This window comes from Varroa destructor, unplaced genomic scaffold, assembly GCF_002443255.2.
Source record: "Varroa destructor unplaced genomic scaffold, Vdes_3.0 BEIS01000001.1, whole genome shotgun sequence".
In the NCBI taxonomy this organism is placed as follows: Eukaryota; Metazoa; Arthropoda; class Arachnida; order Mesostigmata; family Varroidae; genus Varroa; species Varroa destructor.
The window spans coordinates 60725635-60751987 of record NW_019211454.1 but is presented as its reverse complement, the minus strand read 5'-3'; the positions used below and the strand labels follow the sequence as shown (position 1 = coordinate 60751987).

At 44.4% G+C, this 26353-nt stretch overlaps 1 protein-coding gene across 8 annotated transcripts; it reads left to right on the top strand.

The window, feature by feature from the left end:
* The first annotated feature begins 366 nt into the window (after positions 1–366).
* Positions 367–26030, top strand: Tob (Transducer of ERBB2). 8 transcript variants are annotated; one of them, XM_022817689.2, is made up of 8 exons: positions 367–1967; positions 2378–2640; positions 12003–12142; positions 14668–14838; positions 15094–15295; positions 15520–15770; positions 17187–17544; positions 17773–22267. In XM_022817689.2, exons 3-8 carry the CDS (start codon positions 12020–12022, stop codon positions 17913–17915), a joined length of 1248 nt encoding a protein of 415 aa, XP_022673424.1. In that variant the 5' UTR covers positions 367–1967; positions 2378–2640; positions 12003–12019; the 3' UTR covers positions 17916–22267. The 8 variants fall into 8 exon arrangements, 5 of the variants coding, with proteins under 5 accessions (XP_022673424.1, XP_086834057.1, XP_086834056.1 ...); XM_086977931.1 differs by adding an exon at positions 5534–5624 and having other exon boundaries at positions 367–2640; XM_086977932.1 differs by lacking the exons at positions 367–1967; positions 2378–2640 and adding exons at positions 3567–5142; positions 5534–5624.
* The last annotated feature ends 323 nt before the right edge of the window (positions 26031–26353 follow it).

The following is a 26353-nucleotide window of genomic DNA, read 5'->3' as shown; positions in this document are numbered from 1 at the left end:
TGCACTATTTTCTGTTTCGATTCCTTTTCTTGGTTTATACTTTTCCCTCTATTGATGCTGCTATTGTCGAGTCACAATGCGCTAAGGATGGCAGGATTTGGCCTGTTTTTCCGGGTCGGTTTGAATCCAGTCGTTGTTTTCTTTCAGTCCTTCGTCAGTGGCAGGGGGGTGCTTGGTATCAGAACAGCAGATAAGCGTACACGTGAGTGATGAGTGTGATTCGCAGACGCTCCACGTATATCGGGTCTTGGCAGTATGCAAAGTCAACACCCTCACCAGTGGGTTGTTGTTGTTACTGTTTTTATTGTTGTGGCATCGGTACTTTTTTCCTGTTCTCGGCTAAATATCGGCTGACACTGTCAACATTGCTTATAGGCTGGTTTATAGTGTATATGTTGTCTATCGAAGCAGCCGCTTCATGGCTGTCTATGCATGCGGACTGGCTGTAGAACTGGCAAGGAGGAAGTAGCGTCATAGGCCTCTTGACTCTGCCTTCATTATCGCTAGTACGACTTTGGTACTAGTACTCGTCGTACCGAATTGTGCAGACGTGGCAGGCCTTTTCGTGATCTTCGGCCGCAAACGAAGCTCGTAGACCTCTCTCGCTCTCAATTCCTCTCTCCTCCCGTCTCCCTTTACATTCTTCCGTACTCTCAATATCCCTACGTTCGCTATTAGTACGGCTATTCGTAGGTTGGCCCAACTACCCCCCTTTGCCCTCCGCTTCTGCCTGCCGCATAGTAGCTGGGCGGATCTCTTTCCCTCTATCTTTTTTTCTCTGCCTGTCTGGACGGCCGTCCGCATGCGTGGGTGTGCGTGTGTGCAGTGCCAACTGGCTGTCCATCTGTCACTCAGATCACCCTCACAGCGGCCGATAGAGTGTATTAATTTGTCCGTGACGCGGTCAGTTATTCTGTCAGTATGTCTGTGAATATGAGAGCACGTTTAAGCGTAAGTTCGTGTCACTTCCCCGCACTGTATCTACGTGTGTTAGTGCTTGCCAGCCTATGCATCCTATACCATTACAGCCTGTTTTCGATGCCCGTGTGTCTGTCTGTGAGCGGGGTTGTGTCGACCTGTGGCCGTTACGAACGTTCGCTGAGCGTCGTGCGTGCGCGCGCGCACGTTTCTGGCTGACGTCTGATCGTAGCGGCGGCAGCGGCGGCGGCGGCGGCCATAGTGGCAGCAGTTCGACCCTCAGCTCATCTGCCCTCCTCTGTTTAGCCTTCCTCCACAAGGCGGTAGTGGCGCTAGATGACGGCAGTGGCCCGCCGCTGCTGCCGCTGTTTGGCCCGCGCACAAACCTCCTTACCTCCGCTCTCTTCATTGTGGCGTCGTGCTGTTTCAAGACAGTAGCACTCAACCAGTAGAGACTCACTCGACTCGTAGTCTGTGTCTGCCGGCTGAATCTGGCGAAGCACCGTCAGCCAGTGCAACTAACCAGCACACAGGCCACGAAATCAGACAGGATTTCTGGCGATAGGCCACAAATAGCGCGACACAGCCTGTTGACTCACATATTGTCCAATCACGCAGCTGAACGGTCACAGTTGATATATCGTACATACGGCGAGTTACCAGCCGCTACGGCGACAAGCGATCGACCTATCCGACGCTTTTTACTTTACTAACCCCAGCATCGTCATCATCATCATCACCACCACCACCACCACCACCACCACCACCACCACTACCACCACTGTGATGTGTGCATACATCCGCGCTCCATATACTCGCTGTTTACGGTATAGAATATATAGTCCGTCATTTCGTTAGTAGAAGTAGGTGATAGGTGTTGTCGTCATCGTTGTTGTTAGCCTCAGCGTCGACATCATAATTGCGAATTGACAACCTTCCAGCAGACACCTGCGGCTGTTGTTGCCGTCTCCGTAAATGACGCATGTTACAGCTTCAGCCGCTGTTGTCATCATAAGTGACGGAACGACGATGGACGGAAGAGTGAGTGGGTAAGTAAACGGTTGCTATCCATTCAGCTACTGGGGAAATCAGTCCGTTTCTGTGGTACTTTTGAGTGTGTACTATGTGCTATATGCTGCTACCGCCACGGCTGTCGCCAACAGACTGACAACATCAACAACAACAACGTAATTAATAATGAAGTAAACAATAAGAACTACTTTATCGGTGGTGACTGCCAAGTCTGCCGTGGCAACTGTGTCCTCAACAGTAACGGCTGTAGTCGACGATTATTATCAACAGTTGTGACATAGCAGGCTCAGCTTCATCAGCAATTACTATAGCTGTTATTGAAGAAGAGACGATGAGCTGTTGTTGATACGGCTGGGAGGAGATGGTTCTCTGTTGAGCACACGATAGCTTACCGTAGCGGCGACTTCACTGTTTCCGATATCCTTAGAATTTCAGAGCCGCGTATTTATATCAGCATGGCGCGGGCCGCATCTTGACCGGCTGGATTACGTGAGTGTTCCGCGCCACCCCAAAATCAACAACCATATTTATCGGACCTACAACACAGCCTTCTTAAGTGGGCAACGAAACGCACGTATCACGACAACGTCGACGTGATCAGTATCAGTGACACCAATAAACGTACGATCTATTCTGTCTACATTTGACTTTGCATAGAAATAAAGAAGCGTCCATTTTACGTCGTAGAAGGTACGTAATTCGTTCTGTGTGTGTATTTCTGAATCGTAGGAAACAAACCTGTTTCTGTTGTTTGTTGGAATGACTCCTGTTGCTGAATAGCATTCACGTACTAGCCAGTGCGCTTCTAATACTAGCTTCAATAGATAAAGCATGAACTTGTTGATACCAACATTTTCTATTTTAGAACATTAGCTTCTTATATCCCAATGACAGACAGCTTCCGATAAATTAATAGCCAAAGGCTGTGTGTCGCACTAGCATCAATACGGTGACCGTACAAAGTGTCATCATTATTATTGCCGTCATTATTAGAGAAAAGTGTACAGAAAAGAAAAAAAAAACAAAGAAAAAGACGTTTGATAAAACGGCCACGATGCTGTCATTAGACTGGCCGCAACCATATGTTAGTCGCCATTTGTAAGACATTTCTATAAACTATCTGTGTAAGATATGCTCTCAGGTAGATTTTCAATTTCAATTCAAAATAACAAGCTGGACACGTAAAACACATTCGACACAAACAAATTTACATTATGACATAAACAGCCAAAGAAATTCCATGTTCACCAGCCTAGCCACTTTGTTATAACTTGGAACACAACCCAATTGATCCAACCGACCGAATACAAATATATATTGGCCATCGCTGAATCCTTCTAGCCAACTAGCTTTAGCCTTTATGTTACCTCTACCACTTGTAAGTAGCGTGAGGCAATATCATATATGAAAATCAGTCGCAGTTTCAACCCATCCTTTCCATTTCAGTCGTGTATTTATATATATATATATATATATATATATATATATGTATGTAGCCATTACAGCGTTTAAGACGGATAGAGCAGCGGAGGCTAAGGCTGGAAGGCTTACAGGTAAGGCAGTAGTAAGTAATACTAGTACTGGCCGATACGGCAGCTTCTTACCCATCGATTGGGATGATCTGTTGCCTGCTGCCGTCCAGACTGATGTTTCTGCTTGAGCGACGGCCAGCGTGTTTGCTATTGTTCGCACTGGCACGCATATGCATGACTCCCCCTCTTGACTACAACAGTTGCTTCCGATAGCTTCGATAACCCAAGCAGGGTACGCAGGACGGTCCAGTTGAAGCTTGTTAGCCGGAACAAGTTAGATAGATGTACGCCAGCCATCAGAATAGACTCGTTGTACCGGTGATTGCTTATGATGCAATTAGATTGTACATATATATATATGTATATATATATATATATATATGTAGCTGCTAAGCGGATCAAGATACGTTTAAGTTGACAACGATCAACGGATCACATGTCCCTCCAAGGGCAGCTACTTCTAATTTCTAGCTATCCCGATTCATGCTAGTTACAGGTACATGAAATATCATGCCGGTATTTGACGACATAGGTTCTGCCGTCTTGGACTCAATATATGCTGACTGGTCGGGCCGCTGCTTGAGGCTCAAACAAGTTAATTCAACGCCTGCCTCAGTACAACTAGAGGAAGTTGTTTATGGTGACTAAGAATTCTACCACTGCTCCCCCAAGTTCCCCCAGAAACTGCCATCAGATAATTAACGTGCTCACTAGCCTTGCGACACATCCGATTTCTTGGCCTCTGTACAAGCGGCCATCATTGTCCTTGCCTCGTTGCCCATTGGTTGAACTTGTTGTACAAATGAAAAAGTCAAGCAGGTCTCGCTCGTGCGGTGAGTGCATTTTCTACTCAACATCGATATACATATCGACACGGCGCGCTCGCACGAACCGGCCGGCCAGTGTCGTAGAAATGTGGCACCGCACATAGAAAGCCCATGTACAATATAAATAGTTCTCTAACACACTGTACTTAGCTTCTGATCGGACTGTCAGACAAGTATCCGTTATGCGACACGGTATTAGCTATGGCCTGCCGCCCTGAATGCGTCAATGTGCCTGTACGGACGAAAGCATTGCCTTTGACAAGCTCAGCTCAGCTCTGCTCCGACGCCCGTCGTTATCGCTGCCCAGCGTTGCTGCTGGCGCGCCGTCCGACTCTCTTTTTGGGGTTTTGAAATATAGTCCTGCGAACTTTAAGATCTACGCCTTCGTCGTCAAGTCTGCGCGATGTTTACAAGCCGCCATTTGCAACAACAGCAGCAGTAGCGTGTTAAGACCCGTGTAGACGCATATCATATAGTACAGCGGCGCCCGATACGCAGACAGTAAGTACCCTAGGCTGGTTTTGTCTATCGACTGACTGACCGACCGACCGGCAGCTCTGGTACGTCTATACTGTGAGCCAATTGTGCGTCTTCATGAGTGATGCATTCGATCCTTCCTTCCATTGCACATACACTGACACATACACATACACACAAATTTATATACGTACAGACACATACGCACCAGTAACATTCAAAAAGAGACGGGCTACGAGGCGGACGAATGATGACACTGGCGTGTATTGATAGGCAGGTTGGATGCAGTATTAGTGACTGCTGCTTGGGAGATAAGAAGCGCAAACCCAAAACGCGTGTGCCCCCTAGTGAAAACGGTATGTTTATCAATAAATGTTTGAAAATACTCAGAAATGCGTAAATAAGAGTTATTTTTGTAGGAGTAGCCGTAGCGTCGATAGTAACAGCACACATGGCGGACATCGTTTCGTTTCAAAGTGATGTTATCGCAGTAGTTGTCTGTAAAATTCAGATGCCTTGTTGAAGCGTAATTTTTGGCCAGCGTTAAGTTGTGCCGTCGTTTTGGATGATAGCAGGGAAAGCATAAGCGTTGCTATGGTATAAATGCTTCTTTCAAGAGCTAGGCGACTCGATGAAAACAAATGCCAGCTCTTTTTTTGCAGGTTCCCGCTGATCATACAGGCAAATGTAAAGACAGGTACAGCTGTACATGGACATTAAGATTATTTTGTCCGTTGACAACCGCAGGTCAGATCGCATAGTCCGCTGCTGCTGCCGCTCCCGCCTGCTGATCGACGACGGACTGCATCCATCGCAAACGACGACGAACATTTTTTTGGCAAGTTATGAAACCGTTTCCTCTCTACGATACGAGGCCGCGTTGTATGATCGAGCCAGCCCCAGAATATCTACATAGAACATTGATTAACCCATAAATGGTCGCCATCATCGCCCGCATCACTCCTAACGCTGTCGAGCTGGTTCTCTCTAGACGCACTGTTGTGTGGCCAGCACAGAAAACGTCCTAAGGGAGAGCGGGTGGTTGGTAGAGAAGTGGGCAGACTGCTATCGTTTGTGTCCCATAGTAGTGCCATATTATTAGCTTGTTCGATGTTATTGTAAGCCTTTCAGCGTTGGCTGAAGGTTTCGATAACTATAAAAATGTTAACTAGCCGTTGTCCACTTACCCCTGCACGATGCTGGCCTGCGAAGAGATGCTTTGGCCTAGCTGATTGCATTTCGATGGGGTCAATAGCAGCAGTGTAGGCTGTCAGTCGATAGGAAACGGGGGCCGTGTGCGGGGGGCTGCTATATGGTTGGCTGTCTTACCGTGGCTACTACTGCTACTGCTATGCGACCTTCACCATGAGTGGACAGCTGGCCAACGACCCAACAAAGCTGTGATGACCTCGCTTGTGCTAAGAACACCAAACGCACACTCCGCTCGTGGCTTATTTGCCCAACATGGACGGCCCCACATTCTAGTCACATTAATAGCAACAATATATAATTATGCCCCATCCAGTCATTCGTGGAACGATTATTTCAAATATATACAACACTATCGGATTATTCAGCATCATTAAGAATCTCTGTGTTAGGCTTTTTGGTCAAATGGAGATTGTAGCACGGCCAGAAACCTTACAAATTATACATACTTAACGCATAGTGCAATCAGTTCTATAACTAAACGCAGTCGCATCACTACCCTGTCTTATCTAACTGGTCAGTCTCGTCGGGGGTTCGTCTCGATAGGCATCTTATCACAGTAATCGTAGCACCCAAAAGATATGCAGAGTACCTGAAAGATTTAGATATCGCTATATGGATTCTGCTAATGACGACATTTGAGTTTTCTGACCTCGATTACTACTTTTATATTATGGTTCTGTCGGACGCTATGATTTCTAGTATTGCCGTCGTCATCATCATTGCCTACGTCGCTTACTGTTAATATCGCAGTATATATATATGTAGTACGACAGTCATGGCACAGGTGATCAGGCGATGTCCTCTGTGCAGCATCTGCTTGGAATCAGCAACGACGTCGTAATGGTTGAACGACAATCTCTTCTAGTGGATGCAAAAGGCATCCTCCGATCCAGCCAACGTACCATCTAGTCAATGAGGCAAGTAAGCAACTAACCGAGCGGCCGTTCTGACAGTAGGGCCCCTAGAAACCGACCCAAGCCGCTTTCACATCCACCAGCATCAACATTAACGGCACCAATACCGTTGCTGCTGTCGTCATTGCGGAATGCTATGGCTGTTTTTGCCTCTGCTCCGATTGCTTCCGTTCCTACTGCTGCTGGCATTCCGCCGGCTCAGGCCCTTTGTTCTGCTCCGTAGCCGTTGCCACCACCGTCGACTGGAATAGAAAGAGAGCCGCCGACGTATCAGCCTTGGGCCGAGGCGGCCGCGGCAGCTGCTGCTCTCGCTGCCACCACCACAACTGTACGGGATCGATGAGCAGACACAGTTTTATTTTTAGAGCGAAGGCCGCTTGAGGGTGAGAGTAGAGCCGGTGGTGAGGGTATGGTGGCCGCTGGCCTGCACAGGGATCGGAGACTGAGGAGTGGGGGACTTTCTGTCCTACCTCCTTACAAGGGGAGGGAAACCAGGATAAAAAGATAGGTCCGGCTCCTTCGCATTTTCGTGCGCCCCGCACTCTCTCCCTTTGTGCCTAACACAGGGATCTCATGTGTGTGTGTGGCCATGAAGGAGGGGGCGACGAAAATGCGGGCAAGGGGACTCCAGTGAGACTCGATGCCCTCGTTCCTCTTTGCTTTCATGCAGCGCCTGGAGGCGCTCGACTGCTACTGCAGCGACGGAGATGTGTCGTGTCCGAGGAACAGGCCGCACTCAGCTTGCATGTGCCATGTCTGTTCTGCAAGTAAGTGCGTACGTGTCTGCGTCATTGCCAGCAGCTAGCTGGCTAGGCCTTCAGACCGCCGAATCAAGTGAAGAGCAGGGACCCAATGGAGCTAAGAGTCGAGCGAACAAGGAATTACGCCTAGCTTTGTCAGCAGGCCGAGAAGCGCTGCTGATGCTACCTAGCACGACTGCTTGCTTGAGGCGTAGGCGGAATCAAAATTGTACGTTGTACGAACTTAAGTCGCATTTCCTCGGTTGCGCGTTGTAGCTTGCTTGTATTGTAATGTTACTACAATTACTATACCTGCAGGCCGTAAGCAAGCCGCTTAACGTAGCGCAAGCATACATACTTCGACTGGCCCGTCTTCTGCTGGTCGGTAAGCCATCCCGTTGCACGTCCAGCGTACAGGCTTACGGACAAACGGATAATGACCGTTCGATAACGGTGGCGATGGCGGCGGCAGCAGCAGCAACAGTAGTAGATTGCTCATTGTTGTGTGAACGATTATGGGTATGCGGAGCGGATGGGTTTGCTGGCGTTTCATCGGTCTATCGAAACTCGTTCGTTGTGCGGTTCACTTAGCTAGCGGCAAGTGTTGATGGCTTGTGCGCACCGTTGAGGCTACCGCCCTGTCAGCCCTATCCGACCGGCTTTGTTTGCTTCATCGAACAAAACGTTCGCCGCTATGAGGCAATGAAGCTGCCATTATTTTATCTAGCCGATATTACCGGTAGACCATCACAAGCAATCCGTCGGAACGAATTCGTATGCCCTTATATTGTACTCGCACCTGTGAAAGTAGACCGTTGACGGGGTCGCTGGCCGCGGCGGCACGACAAGGTCACCGACTAATTATTTTCACACACACTCCTGTACTGCTGCACAGAGATACTCATACAGAAACACACATGGAACTGCCAACGCATAGACGTAGGTGACTCTACCTCAAATAATGCCAATACTGGTCTGTATGTAATCTAACTAGGTGATCCTGGGTCCGCGTATTTACTTGGTCCTCGTGAAAAACCTGCGCCGTAGACAACAGAGTTTTATACTTCGTCACGTAAAATAGATCGCTTTGAAAATCTCACAGCATCAACTATAATTATAATAAGTCGTTTTTCTATAAACTGAAACAATAAGTAGACCAATATTAGGTACCTGATAAACGTACATTGTGAAGCTGAGTGTGTGAAGTCCTATGTTGCTGAGATTTTAGACTGATGAAGTAGACTTAGGCTCACGAAGGACCTATGCAAAGAATGTAAGGCTCTAGAGTGAATACTGTTTACCTATAGGGAAAAGATACAATTTCAACCTTGGACATTCGGCAGAACGACTGCATATGCTGCGCCTGTTCCTAGGTACCGGATCCCTAAACGCAATCCAATGGGTGAGTCTTACCTAGGCATGTAGCAGATGAGTATTTCAAGTCGGTAATCAAAGTAAACATGCTCGCCTATGCAGTAAACAAAACGATACAGAAATTGCGTAACAACGACTAACTGTATCATAAGTCACAGTTGACCGTACTTCATTGCGTTTAACTTAAAGACCATTTAACTGTGCTAAGGACTAATTTGCATCTTAGGCGTCTCTAATTAACACCACCAAATTAATAAGGTAAACGTCGTCGTAATTGAACAAAATGATGTTTGAGCTCGATGGCGGTAAACGACAAACGTACGCTGAGTTAACCCTCAGACAGCTATACGGTAAAACTCAGGTTGAAGATATTGGTTATTATGTAAATTGTCACTATGAGCCTTGACGGGCTTGTTCTGCTGTTCCTGATATATAATGTCCTTGATGGTCCTGACCAATACGGGTGCAACATTTGAATTGTATTTCCCTCCGATTTACGGCGCAATCATGCGCGAGTAATGTAGATAGACAGTACGAATCATTGAGGAAAAGACTAATGAGATGCGTACTGAATTCGGAAGTAACTCTTAATCTCATGACGTTTCCAAGTGAGTTGTATCATAAAAGCCGCTCAAGCAAACGAACGAAAGTATGTGGATAGGTAAAGAAGATACTGCAGAGTAGGCGGTCATGCCATTAAATAATTCTTTTTTGTACATTTATAACTAAATATTACGCGAAATTCTACCTGTGCACAATCAATAAACGTAGAATTACATTAGAAATATCGGCCCAGCTACCGTTTTCCACCCTAGTATACTTCAGATTAAGACAGTGCCCCACTTGCTAAGCGTAAACTAATTCAAAGGGCTAAGCCTTGACAAAGTGCGACCAGAGACAAAGTACAAGGGGAATTGGAGCATGTTAGTGAGGTTAGAAGCTGTCGTCTCACACTTAGCTGAGAGGATCTGACGGAGGCCATAAACGAACAAATGGACGCATTCCATTCTCGATGATGACGATGACATTCATCGCCCACAATACCATCACCATCAACCCCCAAGAGCAGACAAGCAGTAGCATGGATCGTCGGTCGTCGACTGTGTGATGAAAGGGGAGAACAGATAACATAGATGCGATCCCAAGCCTCTGCAGCGGTTGCTTCCGCCATCGCTTCTATCTTACAGCTTGGATTAGGGTAGCATGGTTTAGTATGACGAGTGCATTTCACACTTCTATTTCTGTGTCATCTGCTGCCCTATTCTTTAGGAAGCTGGTGTGTTGGCTGGCTGGCGGGCACAGAGTTCTTCCTACCATCAGCTTGGGCTACTCGGGAAAGAAAACATGGATATCGTGTGACAAACCGTCAGTAGGATGTATTAAGGTTGTCGATGAGTGCTTCGTTGGTGAGGCTACTTATATAGCTACTATCACTGGTGTGATTACAATAAAGTTTGTACGAATGCTTGGCCCATATCCACCCCTGGCCTCGTTTCCCTCGTTCGCTTCCTGCTCTCTCTCTATTTCTGCAGTAGTCAGGAGGACAGAGGGAAGGAAAAAGCCGATAAGCAGTAACATTACAGCCGATAAATACTGTTAAGGACAACAGTAGCAATGGGACATGGTGGCTGCGGCGTCAAGACACGACGTTCAACGATAAGACAGCCACTAGTCGTCCTACTTGCTTTGAGATGTATTTATGTAGGAGCCTACGCCTATACGCGAACGCAACTTTATATAGTTCAATTCCTGTGACAACGATAAAATACAGCTTGACGGTGACAACAATGACGACGAAAGAGAAGCGACATGACGGTCTTCATCAGATACCTTTCGTGCCCACGTCATTCAACCGCTGTCAGTGTCCAGCTACCGGTGAGCCACAAACGAAAGCGCTTTTTATGCAGGACAAGATCGCCACGTGAGCACGCGGCCTGTACAATCTGTACAACAGCCAGTTCCGCCGTCTTTCTGCAATGGCAGAATTGTTGCAGTTGTGAGTACGTTGTCGCATACAGCCTTTGTTAGTTTCATGTGGACCCGTCACCCCCGCGCATAGATTTCGCCTGTGTCATCGTTCGTCCGTTATTTTCCTCATTGTCGTTTTTTAATTCTTTCTGTTTCTTGTTTTGTCACGGTGATGCCTCTCAGCAGGAATAGGCACTAAGGTTGTCCCTTCAGAACATTCTCTCGTATCGCGCGAGCCGGATGAAGGCGTCCCTCTTGCTTTCATTATAGTAGGCAAGCAAGGCTCCTTAAACGCATTTACGATACAAAGTTCTTATCGTCGAGATGGTTGGACAAACAGTGAGATCGTGCCGACCAAGCGTCTGTTCTACCACCGCCACTGCCGAAATAGTACGGAACGGCGTCAAGCGAACAGAGTTCATGGCAGACAGCTATCTGTTTCTCTGCCGCTGTACAAAGATAGCGCTGTTCGTCTGTGTGTATTTCTGCCAAAGACTATTAACGCATTAATAATGGTCCGAAGGAACAAGTAAACAGAGCTAGTCCCATAGACCCACCCACAGACTAGGAACATCACAAGACCGTTTGGAGAATGGGAAGAGGCGTTGAACAAGGAGAAAGTGATTTGAATCCCTTATTTGAGAGTGCAGCTATTATGCTGATAGGCTAGCTAGAAGTATTAATGGATGAACTAAAACTCGAGGGAAAAACAATACAAATAAGTTAATAAAAAATAAATTAATTGTGATTTGTGTATATTGGCCTTAGTTCTGGGAGTCCACATGCGCGCATGCTGGCACATCTGTATTGATCACACAAAACGACACTATTTATTTATAAGAAGGATAATCACAAGAGTTGTGTTATGCAGTATTATTAGTAACTATAGTCACGGTGGCCTTAATAGTAGAACATTGAAATCTCGATTGAATAGCAAAGACAGGCATCAGGTATGACTTAACAAAAGTACTTTTTTTTTTTTCTATTATTGTGGATTCATCACAATAGGTGGCGAAAAAAACACGATGCAGATGGAGCTCCAGGTAGCACTAAACTTCCTCATATCATTCTTATATAATAAATTGCCTAGGCGGCGAGTTAATCATTTTGGTGAGGAGCTCGAAAAGGCACTTCGGCTTAAGTTCCAGGTAAGTAGCCTCGTCTTTGATGTAAATGAAAACATTTTACGAACACATATATCCCTTCCACAGGTGTATAGGGATGCGCTAGTGTAAGGGATCTGCTACTGATATTATGCTTTGTTCCATTTTACGAAATTTATCAATAAATATTTATTGGCGATGTGCGAATAACGATGATGATTTCCTGGCGCCGATTCCATTTTGCTTTTAATGGCCGACAGGTTTGATGACATACGGCAGAGCTTCATGTCCTTTTGCATTCTCTGCCTCCTTTAGACCTTCCGTTGTTACTGGCCATTGTGCTAAAATTCTATATATTAGTCATGTTGGTTCATAGAATGGACCGATTAGCTAAGCTGTACAGGGTACAGTTGCTGAGTCGTTGCCCCTGCTTTGTGTTCAAATGACAGCGCACTGTTTATTGCATCTCAGTAGAAATAGCTCGACAATTGCGGGTGGCTGAACGTCGACGACAAGCGTTGATCAGGTTCCATCATCGCAGCGAAGTTCACTGAAGTCGCTAACGCCCGCTGTCCGAAAGCTGCGTTTAATAACCTCTTATCATTTCTCTTATCTTATTGGACTTCAGCTTGGCTGTCGCAGCTAACTTGTTGTTGTTACCTCGGCAGCAGTGCTAGCGCCGATAGAAGAGCTAAATTGGAAAGAGCGCAAAGACGACCCCTATGCTTCTCTTTTTGCCGGTTTATCGATTGGTTGCTAGCGGATGCGGCCTGCACCAAGCTTCTGGTCAACGTGAAAAGGTGTATAGCTACGTACAATAGTGACAAGGGTAGGCCGCCCCTGCTATCGCTCTTACCCATCGTCGTCGTCCTCGTCCCTAGCAAGTGTCCTGCCTTGCACTTCACTGGAAGAGCACAGTACCGCAAACGCGCGAAACGAGGAAGGACGTAAGACAAAAAGCACATAAGCAATAGCACAGCAGGGCCGGGCGGTCCACCAACCAGTAGAGTGGCAACCGAGTTTCGAAAAGCGAATTTTGCTGACCTTTGCAAGCGACAAACGCATAGGTTCTCTGCAGACGCTTAAGTATCTTATCTACGTTCTGCTTGCAAATGTATGAACATGGATACTGAAAGACAAAAACGAGACAGAACTTACGTCACGTCACAGACCAGGAACAGAAGGCCAGGATAAACGTAATAGATGAGAGGAGTGATAGCGGCAGCGATAGAAAAAAAGAACCTTGGAAGGACTTACCTCAGAGGGGGGCCTGAGAATGCGAGATTTTACTGGAGACCTCTTCGCATGTTGATTTAAGTGTACTAAGTTGTTCAGTGATTCGTCGTTTGGTAGTTGGTTGGTTTGTGTAGTTGACTCCTTTAATAGTACTGCTTCACTCCGCAACAAAATGCCCTTGTACGTAAGCAGAGAGCTTTACAGTGTTGTAAGGGGCTCTGTAACACTGAGGTTTGCAAGCATAGCCTTGCCGTTGGTTGAACATGTGTGTCGTCTTGTGTGTGACGTTTATATAACGAATGTAGCAGTGAGAGAAGCTTGGTGCGACTGATGCCGATTATAAACGGGATACAAATAACGAAAAATCAATTTCGTAAAGAGTAAAAACGAACGTGCAACAATCTTTTAATAACCGAAGTAGTTATAGGTAAATCGTATGTGGTCCGGAGAAGGAAAGAGCGCAGCTTCGGAGGTGTACAATCCATGTGTTTTAGAAGAAAAATCATGAAATCACAAGACTCAACTGTATGGAAGGTTGTTTAAACGCACAAACGGTACACAGTGCTCGTGTACATTTGAAAGGAGACGCTTACACACAGAAAACCGCTGATGCATAGGTTTCACTATGTATTAGCTAGAAAATGTAGCTCGAGTAAACGGAGGATGGGAGGCGAGGCCGAACAAAGTTAGAGAGTCGTTCTTATTAGTAGTGATCAAAAACTCTGTTGCATACCTCGTTGATTCGTTGTTTGAGATCATCCCCTTCCGATCGCCGAGAGCCGATCCGTTTCATCGCTCAATTCAATCGTATGAAGCACTTAGCGGAATTGACGTATTTAAATACAGTTACTTTTGGAGTGACGAAAGCAGGCCAGTTGGCCTGCTCTCTAATTTTTTATTCAAAACGTTCGATTTTTCACCCAACGTATTTAATTTGAAACATCATGGATCATTAGCATAGTAAATATACATAGAAAAAGCTGCAGCCGGTCCATATAGTTTATTCGAGACCTAATAGCCTTACTCCCTTTTAATATATTACTGTTTTGATTTATTTATATGTTACCGTAATTTTTATCACGTCAGGGATGATTTAGTAATGTTTATTCATGCCAACGTGCCTGGCAAACTTTTTTATTTTCATTTGAAAGCTCTTATTTTAAAACAGCTCGCTACTACAACGGCTTGTTGTTTTGCGAAACATTTGTGCTTAATTAAACTTACAAAAGTTATATAAGTGAGCTTTTGTTTTTGAGTGAGCAAAGTTTTCTTTTGGACAGAACGTAACTGACTTATGCTTCTGCCGTTTTTCATGTGCTTTTTACTCAACTCAGGGCCACTGGTACCCGGAAGCTCCGTACAAGGGCTCAGCTTATCGCTGTGTAAGAACAACACCGCCGCTGGAGGCGGTATTTGGTATTGCCGCCAGGGAATCCGGAGTTGACTTGCGAGATATTGAAGAAAACCTGCCACGAGAGCTCTCCATCTGGATCGATCCCGGAGAGGTAACGAGATCATCAGCTTAATGTTTTCATCTAAGCCGTCTGTCTAAAATCAAACAATCACATTGAAAGGCAGCAACTGCCGTTTTAAAGATCAACATTGCACCAGATGTTCACTGTCTCAAGTACGATCATGCCATTGTGGAAATTTGTTTGAGATATTCAGTATGGATTATTTATACGCAAAAGATGAAAAGATGCAAACTGCATACATCTGTTTTGTCACACGATTATATATTTTCCATCTGTTTGGCGCAGGTATCCTACCAGATGAGTGAAAAAGGCCCAGTCAAGGTTCTTTATTCAGAGTCCGACACTGTGGAAGAACGCACAGATCGCGAAGTAACAAAAACTTTCAACCCTGAGGCCCAGTGCTTTAAACCAGTGGACAGTCTGAGCCAGCAGATCGCTGGAATTGCTGTGGAGGAATGCCCCAACTGTACATCGGCTCCCAACCCCAGTAAGTATACCCATGCTAAAAAATTCCTGCTCGATGACGCGTGAAGTAATGACTAATCGTATTTAGTAAAGTTCGTCATTATTGTGGTTTACTTTGGATTAAAAAAAGTGTTTAAGTATCCTTTCCATTAGAGAAGTCGTTCTTAATGCTGTAAAATGACTTCAACTACATGAGTAGCAAATTAACTAATGTACGCCCTTCATCTGCCGTGTCCCCATGTGCAGGCTGTGAACGTTGCAGCAGCTCTCCGTTCAGCTCTGGCTCATCACCCCCATCGTCATACAAGAGCATTTCACCTACACCGCCAATGTTTCTTAACAAGCCGACGCAACCCCTCACGTTCACAACGGCTAGTTTCGCTGCTACAAAATTTGGTTCTACCAAGCTCAAGAGCAATTCGAAGCGTAACAACGGTCAACGGATGTCCCCCACAGAATTTTCTAACTATATTAAACAGCGTGCCATGGCACAACAGGTTTGTAAGGGCGTTATCTTGTTTTTTGTTTCGCCGAAAAAATTACCGAATCTGTTTTCAACTGCTATTCATTGACAATGTAAATTTCATCATTGCGCAAATCGCTAGTGGAGCTTGGACTTCGGCGAGACAACGACAGTAGAAATGACCTAGGGCTACAGTTTTATTTTGATTTGCCAACTCCGCTAGGTATTTAGGGATACTCATGGAGGTGATGTTGAAGCCCTGATGATGAAGGATATGAATGAATCTTACGTAAATCCTGCTACTTTGGCTGGTGCTTTGCTACCTATTTTACGTTAGCATTCCCATCAAATGAAATAACGTAGCAGCAGTAGTTTGTTCCTCGTATATTTTTCAGTGTAGAAGTGGAGACGACATTTTGCCAAAGCTAATATTATGCGCTGCGATGAATTGTCTAATTAAATAGTTAAATGGGGTACTACCTAATTTCGAATTTACTATGCTGTACCTACGGGGCCATAATACACAGATAGCTTGTTCCTGCGGCTGTCGTGTTGCAGGCCTGATCTTCTGTTTACTGCTGTAATGTAACCATGTTTACCTTTATACAATAAAAGTTTCGCTAAATATATGCCCTAGTAAAAATAACGATGGTCTAAAACCTTCAAGCACTTACTTTATGCAATGCTTAGGGTTCACGTCAGTTCTGAGCACCGTGTTATTTCGTCGCCTATCCGCGTTGATTCATATTAAGCGCTGGTCGTGTACAGTATAAGCCGTATGCCAACTCACCTCAGAGTTTCATGCCTTTAAGCTAACAAGGCCGGTTCTTTGTAGTGTTCATGCTGAGAGCCTATGGAGCACCTGATGGTACATTAGTCCCAGAAAGCTTGTACCCTACTTCCTTAACTGTGTCCTCTTTCCCTAGTGCTAGTAACTTTTCGTGGCGTTTTCTTTCATCTTGACTTAGTCGTTGACGTCCTTTCACTATGGACCCCACTTGCATGGCCCACCGCAGCCAGTGTTGCTATTGCGCATGTATATACTGGCATCGGCCCTATTGTAGGTCTGCGGGTGGCTGGATATTCGTTTATCAGTCAAATCACGATAAAGAGACGTGTCGCAGTATCGCCCTCCCCCTAAAACATAGCTGTTCAATTATTCGAGTGAATAAGGTTGTAGTCAAAACTTTTCAGCTCCATTTGCTGTTACTCTATTTTGGGAAAAAAAAAAACAAAAATAGAACACAAGAAAATACGGGTATCAGGCCTCAATAAAATAATTATTTTGATAGCTATTAAGCTCTAGTGAGCAATTGTCTCACTTTCTGTTTAGCGCTCTGCGTCACATTCCGACTAATTAAGCTCCATTATTCTTTATGGATGGCTGTAAACCAACCAGTTGCCAATAGTCGTCATAAATATATGACATTACCGGGCTCGTTTGTTACAGGTGGCTCAACAGCAGTTATCGGTTGCCGGCACCCTCGGGGGCAACGTCTCGCCAATGTTCGACAGGCCGCGTTCTCTCAGTCCACACCCATATGGCACCCATCTGGGCAGTCATGCGGGGGGCGTTAACGGCCATTCAGGCCAGCATCTCGATCACCCGCTGGCAAGCCCATTCCCACTGGGAGCCGGTTCGCTCTATCATGGTGGGCCTCCATTCCATGGAGCCACGACAATTGACTTCGCTCGCTCACCCAATCGCGGTCGAGCCTATTCTATGCAAACCGCGGCCCATCACAACTCGACGGCCCATTTGGCTGCTTCGCCTAACCACCTCACCGTCACTGTACCCACCCCGCTTGGTAAGTTACCGGTGCCAGATTGCATAATACAATTATTACTGTCTGCTTTGCAACGTTTTTTTTGTAAGTTTATTTATGGCAGCTTTCATAAGTCTTTAAGCTTTATATTAGCGAACGCTCCGGCAATTTTGATAGCCATCCAAAGGTATAATTAGAACATCAATTGAAGCACTATCGATAAGCACGCATTGATGAATTACCCCTCTTCTGACATTTTTTTCCTTTCAGGTGGCTCGATCGGGCTGTCGACGTCCGCTGGTAACGTTTCGACTTCGCCCAGTCCGCCGTCTTCTAATGGGGACTATGCCGAATTTACAATCCCCGGATACTCATCCGCATCCACTCATCAACTCCTTGTCGCATCAAACTGAAATAGCATTTTTCATTGACACTCCAGAGGACATGAGCGTATATTATCAGTCCCACCCAGCCACAAAGTCAATTCCAGCCCCAGCCATATGTCGAAAAGGTCACATCCTTTAACTTTAGCTATCACAGGAAGATAAGCAGAGCGTTTTACGTCTACCGTCAACAACATCGACCCCCCCCCCCCCCCTATTAATTTCACCCCAACATTTATCTTTGTTTCCCACCACCGTCCGAGCTGCCTATCATTTTTCACTCGTCGTTTACCACGTAGATAAACATCTGTAAGCAACGGTTCCCACAATCGAAGCATAGCAGGAGCCAAATTCGGTTTACAGAGAGGAAGGGACAATTCCGTTGACGCCAGATTGTTGCTATCCAAGAAGAAACACGCAGCTCACACGCTACCAGAAAGATCACCGTTTTTGCCTAGGCGCAATTAATAAATGCTGATAAGGGACGAAGGCGATGTGAATAACATACGAGTGGTGTACCCCAGAAAGTAAACCGAGGGAAAAGTCTTTGGTCCGACCGTCGTGATTCTTTGATTTTCCCTATGGGTACGAACGTTCGTTACTATATAGCATTTAGTTTAATAAACAGAAAGGACGAACGTCAGAAGCAGCGGCAACAGCTAATGATTTGCTGCTTTAAACAAACAGAAGAGACGACAGACCAAAACGTGGCAGCAAACTGAACAATAACAAAATATAAGGGAACTACTGGCGTCAATAGAAGTCACGACGACACTAATGAGGCGGCTGTTATAGTTACGCAATTGGACAAAAGACAAAGGCGAGAAATGTCCGGATGCTTTTAATGTCGAGAGCAGTAACAAGCACGCGAAAAATCGGGGCAGCATAACACGTACATAAACTTATAGACCGAGATCTCAAAGACGAAAAGGAATAAACAGCAGATAAATAAAGTTGATTGCGTCTAGCAGACGACAACAAAAGTCGCACTCACAGCAGTCAAATTCTGGATTCATTCACCGACTCAGGACAAAGTCCCCGATCGAGGGGGCCATATTTGCCCAAAGGAGTCGATTTTTTTGTACTTTTATATAAAGATGAGATAATGGAGACGATTATTACGATAACGTTGACTGATGGAGATAACTCTCGAGGATGTTGTTGTTGAAATAGAGTAATTCAGGAGAAGACGCTTACGCAAGAAGGAAAGAATATGGACAATAATAGACAGAAGACAAGAGTTCGAACCCACGGCATGAATGAGACGGCCATGGGAGAGACGAAAGGGCTAAAGTAAAAAGGTCAGACCACGCAATGTTGATGCACGTGACGAGCGAAGAAGCAGCCATATGATGAAGATAACTGATGTTGTAGCCGTGCTTCGTTTCAAGTAAAAGGTGGCGAACATCTGTGTTAACAGTCGAAGGGCATATTCGTGACCGATTCCGACGACAAAGGCAATGCTGTGAAAGTCCTAAGGTGCGGGGAGCTTGACGACAGCCGCGGTGGATAGAGCCAGAATTGTCTGTGTCCCGTACCTATGAAGTCAAGCAAGAAGTGATCGAGTTGTATACTCCGAAGAAAGTCCATACAGGAGATAGGAGGAAAGGCACGGGAAATGTTCATTTTGCTTGAGGATACTAGTAGCGCAATAGTTTGGCGAGAAACGTCTGGTGAACGTAACCTAGTAGCATATGGATCGATGTTGAGTTTTGATTGCAATAGAGACAATTAATGGTGAAGACGACATCAATTGGAAATGCGAGTAAGGTGGAAACTTGGCCGTGGTGGACCGGAGTTCGTATGATCCCTAATAAGGCTCTTCTACATACGAACTGCAGGAAATACGGACATATAGGCAGGCATTCATGAATCTAGTGCGACCATGTCGTTTCTATTTCTTCGGTTCTATTTCCTATGAGAGAAAAGCAGGACAAATATGACGACTATATGAATGCTGATAATAATAATATTAATCAGAGGCCGAAGAAAAGCAAAAAGGAGAACAAGTGGAAGTGGTGCAGATTATTTTTACTATTGTTATTTTTACTATGATTATATTGTTATTATTGGATCCCTATTCTTACGACTACGCACGCAGTTATTACCGTCAAACTCAGGACAACAGTGATTCACGTGGCCTATAATTGAAATAATGATCGGCGTTGCAAGCAACCAAATCACGCAAAAGGTGAGAAAGTGACAACAACTTTATCATAAAAGTAGCAACACCAGTATGTTACAAATCAGATTTATAGTCATTCAGTAATTAATCTTAAGCTTTAGCATAAAAACAAACGTTCGTAATTTTTGTTGAGAACTTAGGGGCACTAACACCTTTCTCCTTTAACTACAAAAGAAACTTCGATTGCATAATCATCTAGCACAACGTCTTCGTTTTTAAATCTACCGCTGATTCCTAACGCATGTTGAAAAGTTGGCGGGCACGTGTATGGCGGATTATAGAACGATTAGACGCGCAATATCTCCCAAGCATCTATAGCGATTAGGTTCTGCATCTGATTTTCAAAGGGAAGTTTCTCACAGGCGACAGAAGTACCCGTACCATAACAGATAAAATCGGCATAACGTGAAAAAGGTTCATTTTTTCAATCACAATTAAAAATCTATTTCTCGGTTGGGAAGATCCACACGTAATGGTGGCCATGTATGTGTGTGCCGTATGGCGCACAGACTGTTTCACAATAATGGAAAAGTCCCGTGCCAAACTGTCCGAAGTATCTAAACCACATCAACGAAGCACACGATATAATCACTACTACTCCAATTATTATTCAATTAGCACCGAGACGAGAGAATGAAATTTCCTTTCATATAAACACAATACTGTCTTATATTACTATAGAAAATAAACACTTAATTGTTATACCATTATTAGAATCAGCTCGACCATCATAAGCGACTGTTAATATTATGATGAAGTGAAGACATTATGATGAAGAAGATACAGTAAACGAGCTAATTATCACACAACAAATACAACTCAAACTCGGTGATTTCGTAGACAACTGGCCCAATGTTGACTAATATGTAGCAAATTATATTTTACTACTTTAAAGAGAGAAAATGTTTCGTGCGCGATCGCGGGTCGACACCTCCTCTATGCGGCCGTCTGTCTTCATTTATTTGCACAACGGCGGATTCCAATCAATATCTACTGGGAGATACCGCTATCGTGATGGGATACAAAGCCCCTCTTTAATACATACGTAGTCAAAGGAAACGGCATCGCCGTGTTCGGAGGTAAAATCCGCAACCCATGGTTAATTCTTCCCAGCAAAGCCTACTATATATTGCTTATTATTATTATAATTAATAACTATTCATGCTACTTCGACTGAAACTATTACTAAAAACGTTAATGTAACACAATCCGGTCGGCTTGCACCCGCTCAATCCTTCTACAAACCCTTCAAATGAACCTAGTATGCAGGTTCATACACAAACACGCGTACAGAAGAACCGAATCTTCTCCTGTTAGTCACTTGCATAATACCCTGTTATTCGTCCAGCCTTACCTCTGAAGAGTTTTGTTATTCATTGTTTTAAAAAAATATAGCTACGACTAATATTCTACTATTATGAATCCCAAACGAGAACCCTTGTTATTGCCTAAAAGAAGGAAATAAAAGGTAACTATGTTAACTATCCCTCTTCTACTTTCCCCCATCGATCGTTGTTCTTCTATTATTACTAGTGGCTATTGTTAGTCGACCATAATAATAATATAGTTGCATTAGTAACGATGATTGTTAACTCCCACACCTATCCTGATCTTAATGCAACTTTGCAGAGCTCTAGCCCTTAACTGGTTCTTCCCACCATCGACGGTAAACTGGCCACAACTCAACCTCCGTCACCTCTGAAACCCTGAACCCCGATTAGTTCCTCGATACATGGCTAGGCGTTCATAACTTCCGCAAGGTCCTATCCAAGGTTATTGCAAGTGGGTCTGTTCAAGGTTGTTGCGGGTTATCCAGTGGACTCTAGCGATCGCAATGAGTTTGCTTCGACACGAGAACGTGAAGAGAAAAATAGGGAGGATAGAGGTGTGTGTGTGTATGTGTGCGCTGGCAAAATTGCACGCCCCTCTCAAAAGAGGTAGCCACGCTATTGGAGCCGATTGTAACAAGTACAGGACATACAGAGAAGGAGACGAGAAAACCAATGGCATGCCCAATTGAGCAACGACAACACACGACCTCGACTTAATGCCCAAAGGTTGGCATTTCTATTAAAAGCTGTTACTAAAAGTAATGCTTAACAGATAACAATAATAACATTTAGTCTCAGCCGTTTACGGAAGTATAACAATGACAGATGCAGCTGAAGTGGAAAAATAAAGAAAACATTGCTGTGCATTTTATGGATTACCTCAATTGCCATGCTACATACAAACTATATATATATATATATATATATATACGATCCTGTTTGTTTGTACTCATTTCACACCGTTTTGTTGATCATACGTAGAAGCCAAGTGTATGGCAAATATGGGGCGAACACAATGATGAGAACGGATCGCAGGCTGAAGAAAAGGCGAGGTCGTACGTTCTACGTTGTTTCTATCGAGGGGTTTTTCACGAACCTTTCCGATGCCTCAGAGTCATCCAGCTAACTCCTCAACAGGCCCGCCGAAAGGTGTACGGGAGCTCTGCGAGAGTCCTTGAATGTCTCTCATCAGATGTCACGATAGGTTCCGTAGCACGTCCGGGCCGTATTTGAGCTAAAAATAAGGTGCCGTTGAGTTTTTATGCAGCAACTAAACTAATTAAAAGATCCGGAGAATGTACCATAAACGGCATCACTAATAAAGTTAAATAGTAACAACTATATTTACTCATAACAATACTCGTCCTATCGGAGACGTACAAACACGTGCACACAGTAGACAGACGCTCTGTAGTTATCGTTACGTTGTTAATTTAGTTTTCTATTTTTTTTTATAAAACTAGTAGAAGTAGACGTCATAGATCAGTCACAGCGACAACTATACTAGTCACATTTAAGAACAAGAACGGTAACGGTAAAAAGGACGTCACGATAACCCTCAGTGTCTCTAAAGAGCCGTGGCGCATCTTGTGTTCAGGTCGTTTGCCACCAATGAGTGCCCGAGAAAAGAACTGCACACTGTGAACTGAAAGGAAACCCAGAAAACAAAACATTGCGCCAAGAAATCGAGTGTCGAAATCTAGTAGTACTGACGATACGATCTCGAACGTTTCGGCACGCTCTGTTAATAAACTGACAATAGCAGATAATATATGTCACAGTTCAGGGTAAGTGTTAGTCAAAAAGACGGGGAAGTGAGGAAAAAAACTAGATTCCGACAGCGCTAAACAAATAATTATTTAATCACTGTCTACTACTGTATAGAAAGAGTGTGTATACAGAGGACACTGGGACATAATTTCAACCCGAATAACCAGCTGCAATAGCAAGACCGAGCTTGTGGTCATGCAACGCGGGAAGGTATAATAATTATGTGTTTGGTCCTATCATGAAGGCGTCAAGGCTGTAATTAGATGAGTCCGATAATTTCGATAGCGAGTGCTAGTACAGCGTAAAGCAAAAATAAGCTTCAAAGGAAACTAATTTCTTCAGAGTATTATAATATGAAAACGGAAATAAGGCGATCCTACCCCCGGATTTCGGCAGACAGCCGGCATGTATTGACAAAGATGTTGCGCATAGCCACCATCCTACATCGACCACATACAAAAATGAGACATGCAGAATTAACAACTAGCTTTGCCCTGTTGATACGCATCTTCATAACCCAGGTGCACAAATTTTGTTTGACTTCTGGCAGTCTTTGTGGATGACGGGGAAAGCAATCCGCACTAATTTGGGTGGGACAACAAAGAGGTGAAATAGGTAAGTTATCTGTTAATAGAAATGATCTGGTCAAAATATGGCTCCAGGTCGCTGTTTTTTTTTTGCCACGATCACTTTAATGTGCAAAATCGTTAGTACGAACGGAAATAGCAAGTTGGAGGAAAGCAAAGTTACATAGCCAATCGATAGAACGAGGAGACGGTGAGTCGTCTAAAAAAATTGCACGAAGCACTTCCCCTCGTATTTCTCCCGTCCCACTTTGGTTCGCTTTCCGTGCTCCTTAACTGTATTCGCTGAGATGGCGGAAACGTGAGCCACATCCATGCCCCAATAAAAGACGGCAAGAAAACAATCTACATGTTGTCGCTGTTCGCACCTATTCTATTCTTCATGTCCTTTTTTTCAGCTGTCATCCACAATTATAAAGTAAAGAAACACCATAAAAATTATATCAACCAGTTGATGAGTCAACCAAAAACGCACACAACAGCAGAAGCAAAAATTGGCATCAGTTTTATTAAAGACAGCTGATTAAACCAAAATGATGATCTTCAATGCAAATCTGAAGATATGGTCAAGTAATCCTTGTAAGGAAACAACTTGTTGTCTCGGGTAATAGCATAACTGAGTAAGTATAATGTCAGATGGAGCAAGAAGTGTATGAAGGAGCAATCCAACAATGTTGCGGCGATATTGCGCTGTTACAGTGGAATTCTAATTACTAGTTCTAAAAAATAAGAGTCTTAATTAAATTAATTAGATATTGATCAGTAGGATTTCTAGATTCAGACAAGAAAAACTGACCATACGCTGACCTCAACGATGCAGCGCATGGAATTGAGTTTGATGGATAGATAACGTAACGATCAGTCACCACCAACGAACCAGCTTTCTAATCACAGCTGCTATCCTCCATTTATTGCCATCCTTCCAAAATATGTTTGTGGCTCGTAACAACATCTAAGTACGTGACTTACGCATGACGGCAGCGTGAGTATCACTACCCGACAGCTATAACACCCATCGTGTTTCAAACACGAACTGTTTTGTAGGCTGTGCCTTACGTTATGACCCCAAAAAGCCTAACTGCAGAAGCAGGATAACCGCAACAGCCCTTTTGATTAGCAGCCTTACCATCCGACTGCTCGAGTCGCTACGTCGTTACAAATCAGCAGCAGCGCTGTCATATTAATGGCACGATGACAGGAACAGTTGTAGATATGACAAAGTTGCCATTGTACCGTCTATGTTATTACGGTCGCTCCTATTTGTTCCCTCTGCTCACCTGCCGGGTGAAAGGAGTCAGCAAAAAGCCCCCATTGAGCAATGATCGCACACGCACGCACACACACACACACACACACACACACACAAACGCACGCAAAGACAAACTACGTTCACAGACACCCAATCACATTTATGCGTAGGTGAACCGATTCTACTACGAACTAAAAGTTAATGTTGTAACTGTTAATACGTCCAGTACTAAGGTCGAGGACGTTATTAATTCCCGTGTCGAGAACAGGACTTACAACGAGTCTAGGGATATCGTTGTATCATAGTGCTAATTCATTAGTTCAGCACGACGACAACACGAAGATTGATAGTATAAGTAATCTGCCTAAACTTGTCAGTTATATTCATAGTTATAACAACAGCAGTGCTACTATTCGAAAGAGCTACTATTAACGCCTACAGACGATTGGTCATTAATCGATTCGTTTTTAGTCTGAGTCAACACAATACAATACAGACAGACAGAAGTGGGCAAAATTAGCGAGAGAAAAAGAGACAAAACGAAGGAGCTCTCCGAGCTATGGGCGGGTGGTTCGCCTTCCTGGGGGCCTCCGTAACAATGGGCCCGATTGAAATGCGCATTGCAGAGCTGCCCGTAAGCCAGCCACCACGAATCGAAGAGCAGCTACGTAGCAGCAACCATAAAACAACTACGAAGGCCCCGCGCAAAAGCTACGGCCGAGAGATTTATTTTCGTTGTGGATAAGACGAAAGGCTGCGATGGCAGCAACAAACGCGGAAAGAGAAAACATCAGGCCAAGAAAGGACCAGCTTCCGAGGAAGCGGAACGAAAGAAAGAAGAAATACACAACACAACATACAACATACATGATACTAATAACATTAATATGAAATAACTGTTACTTGAACTGTATAGAAAATGATGAATCGAAAAGAAGCAAAGCAAATGCAGCATACTTTTGGTATATTTTTAAGTTTTTATTACAATATTATTAATAAAAAAAATATTTCGAAACCATAAACAAATTACGTGTCATTAATAGTCTGGATACATATGTCTTTTTCCCGGCTGGACTACGGAATCGGTCTACGCATCATTACAGGAGACCTTCAAGTTGAGACTTTGCAAGGGGTAGATAAGCAAATGTGAGCACACAATCTTTAGGCTACTCGGGATACGCAGTCGGTCCATTTATTTGCCTTCGCCCATGTTCGTCTAGGTAAATAACGTGGTTAATAACGTAATTACCCTAAATGTATGGGTATGGAAGGACAGATGCTCGATTTATTAACACACAACTTTAGGCCGCTCAATAAGCTTTTTCTCGATGTTTCTAAGCCTGTGCTAA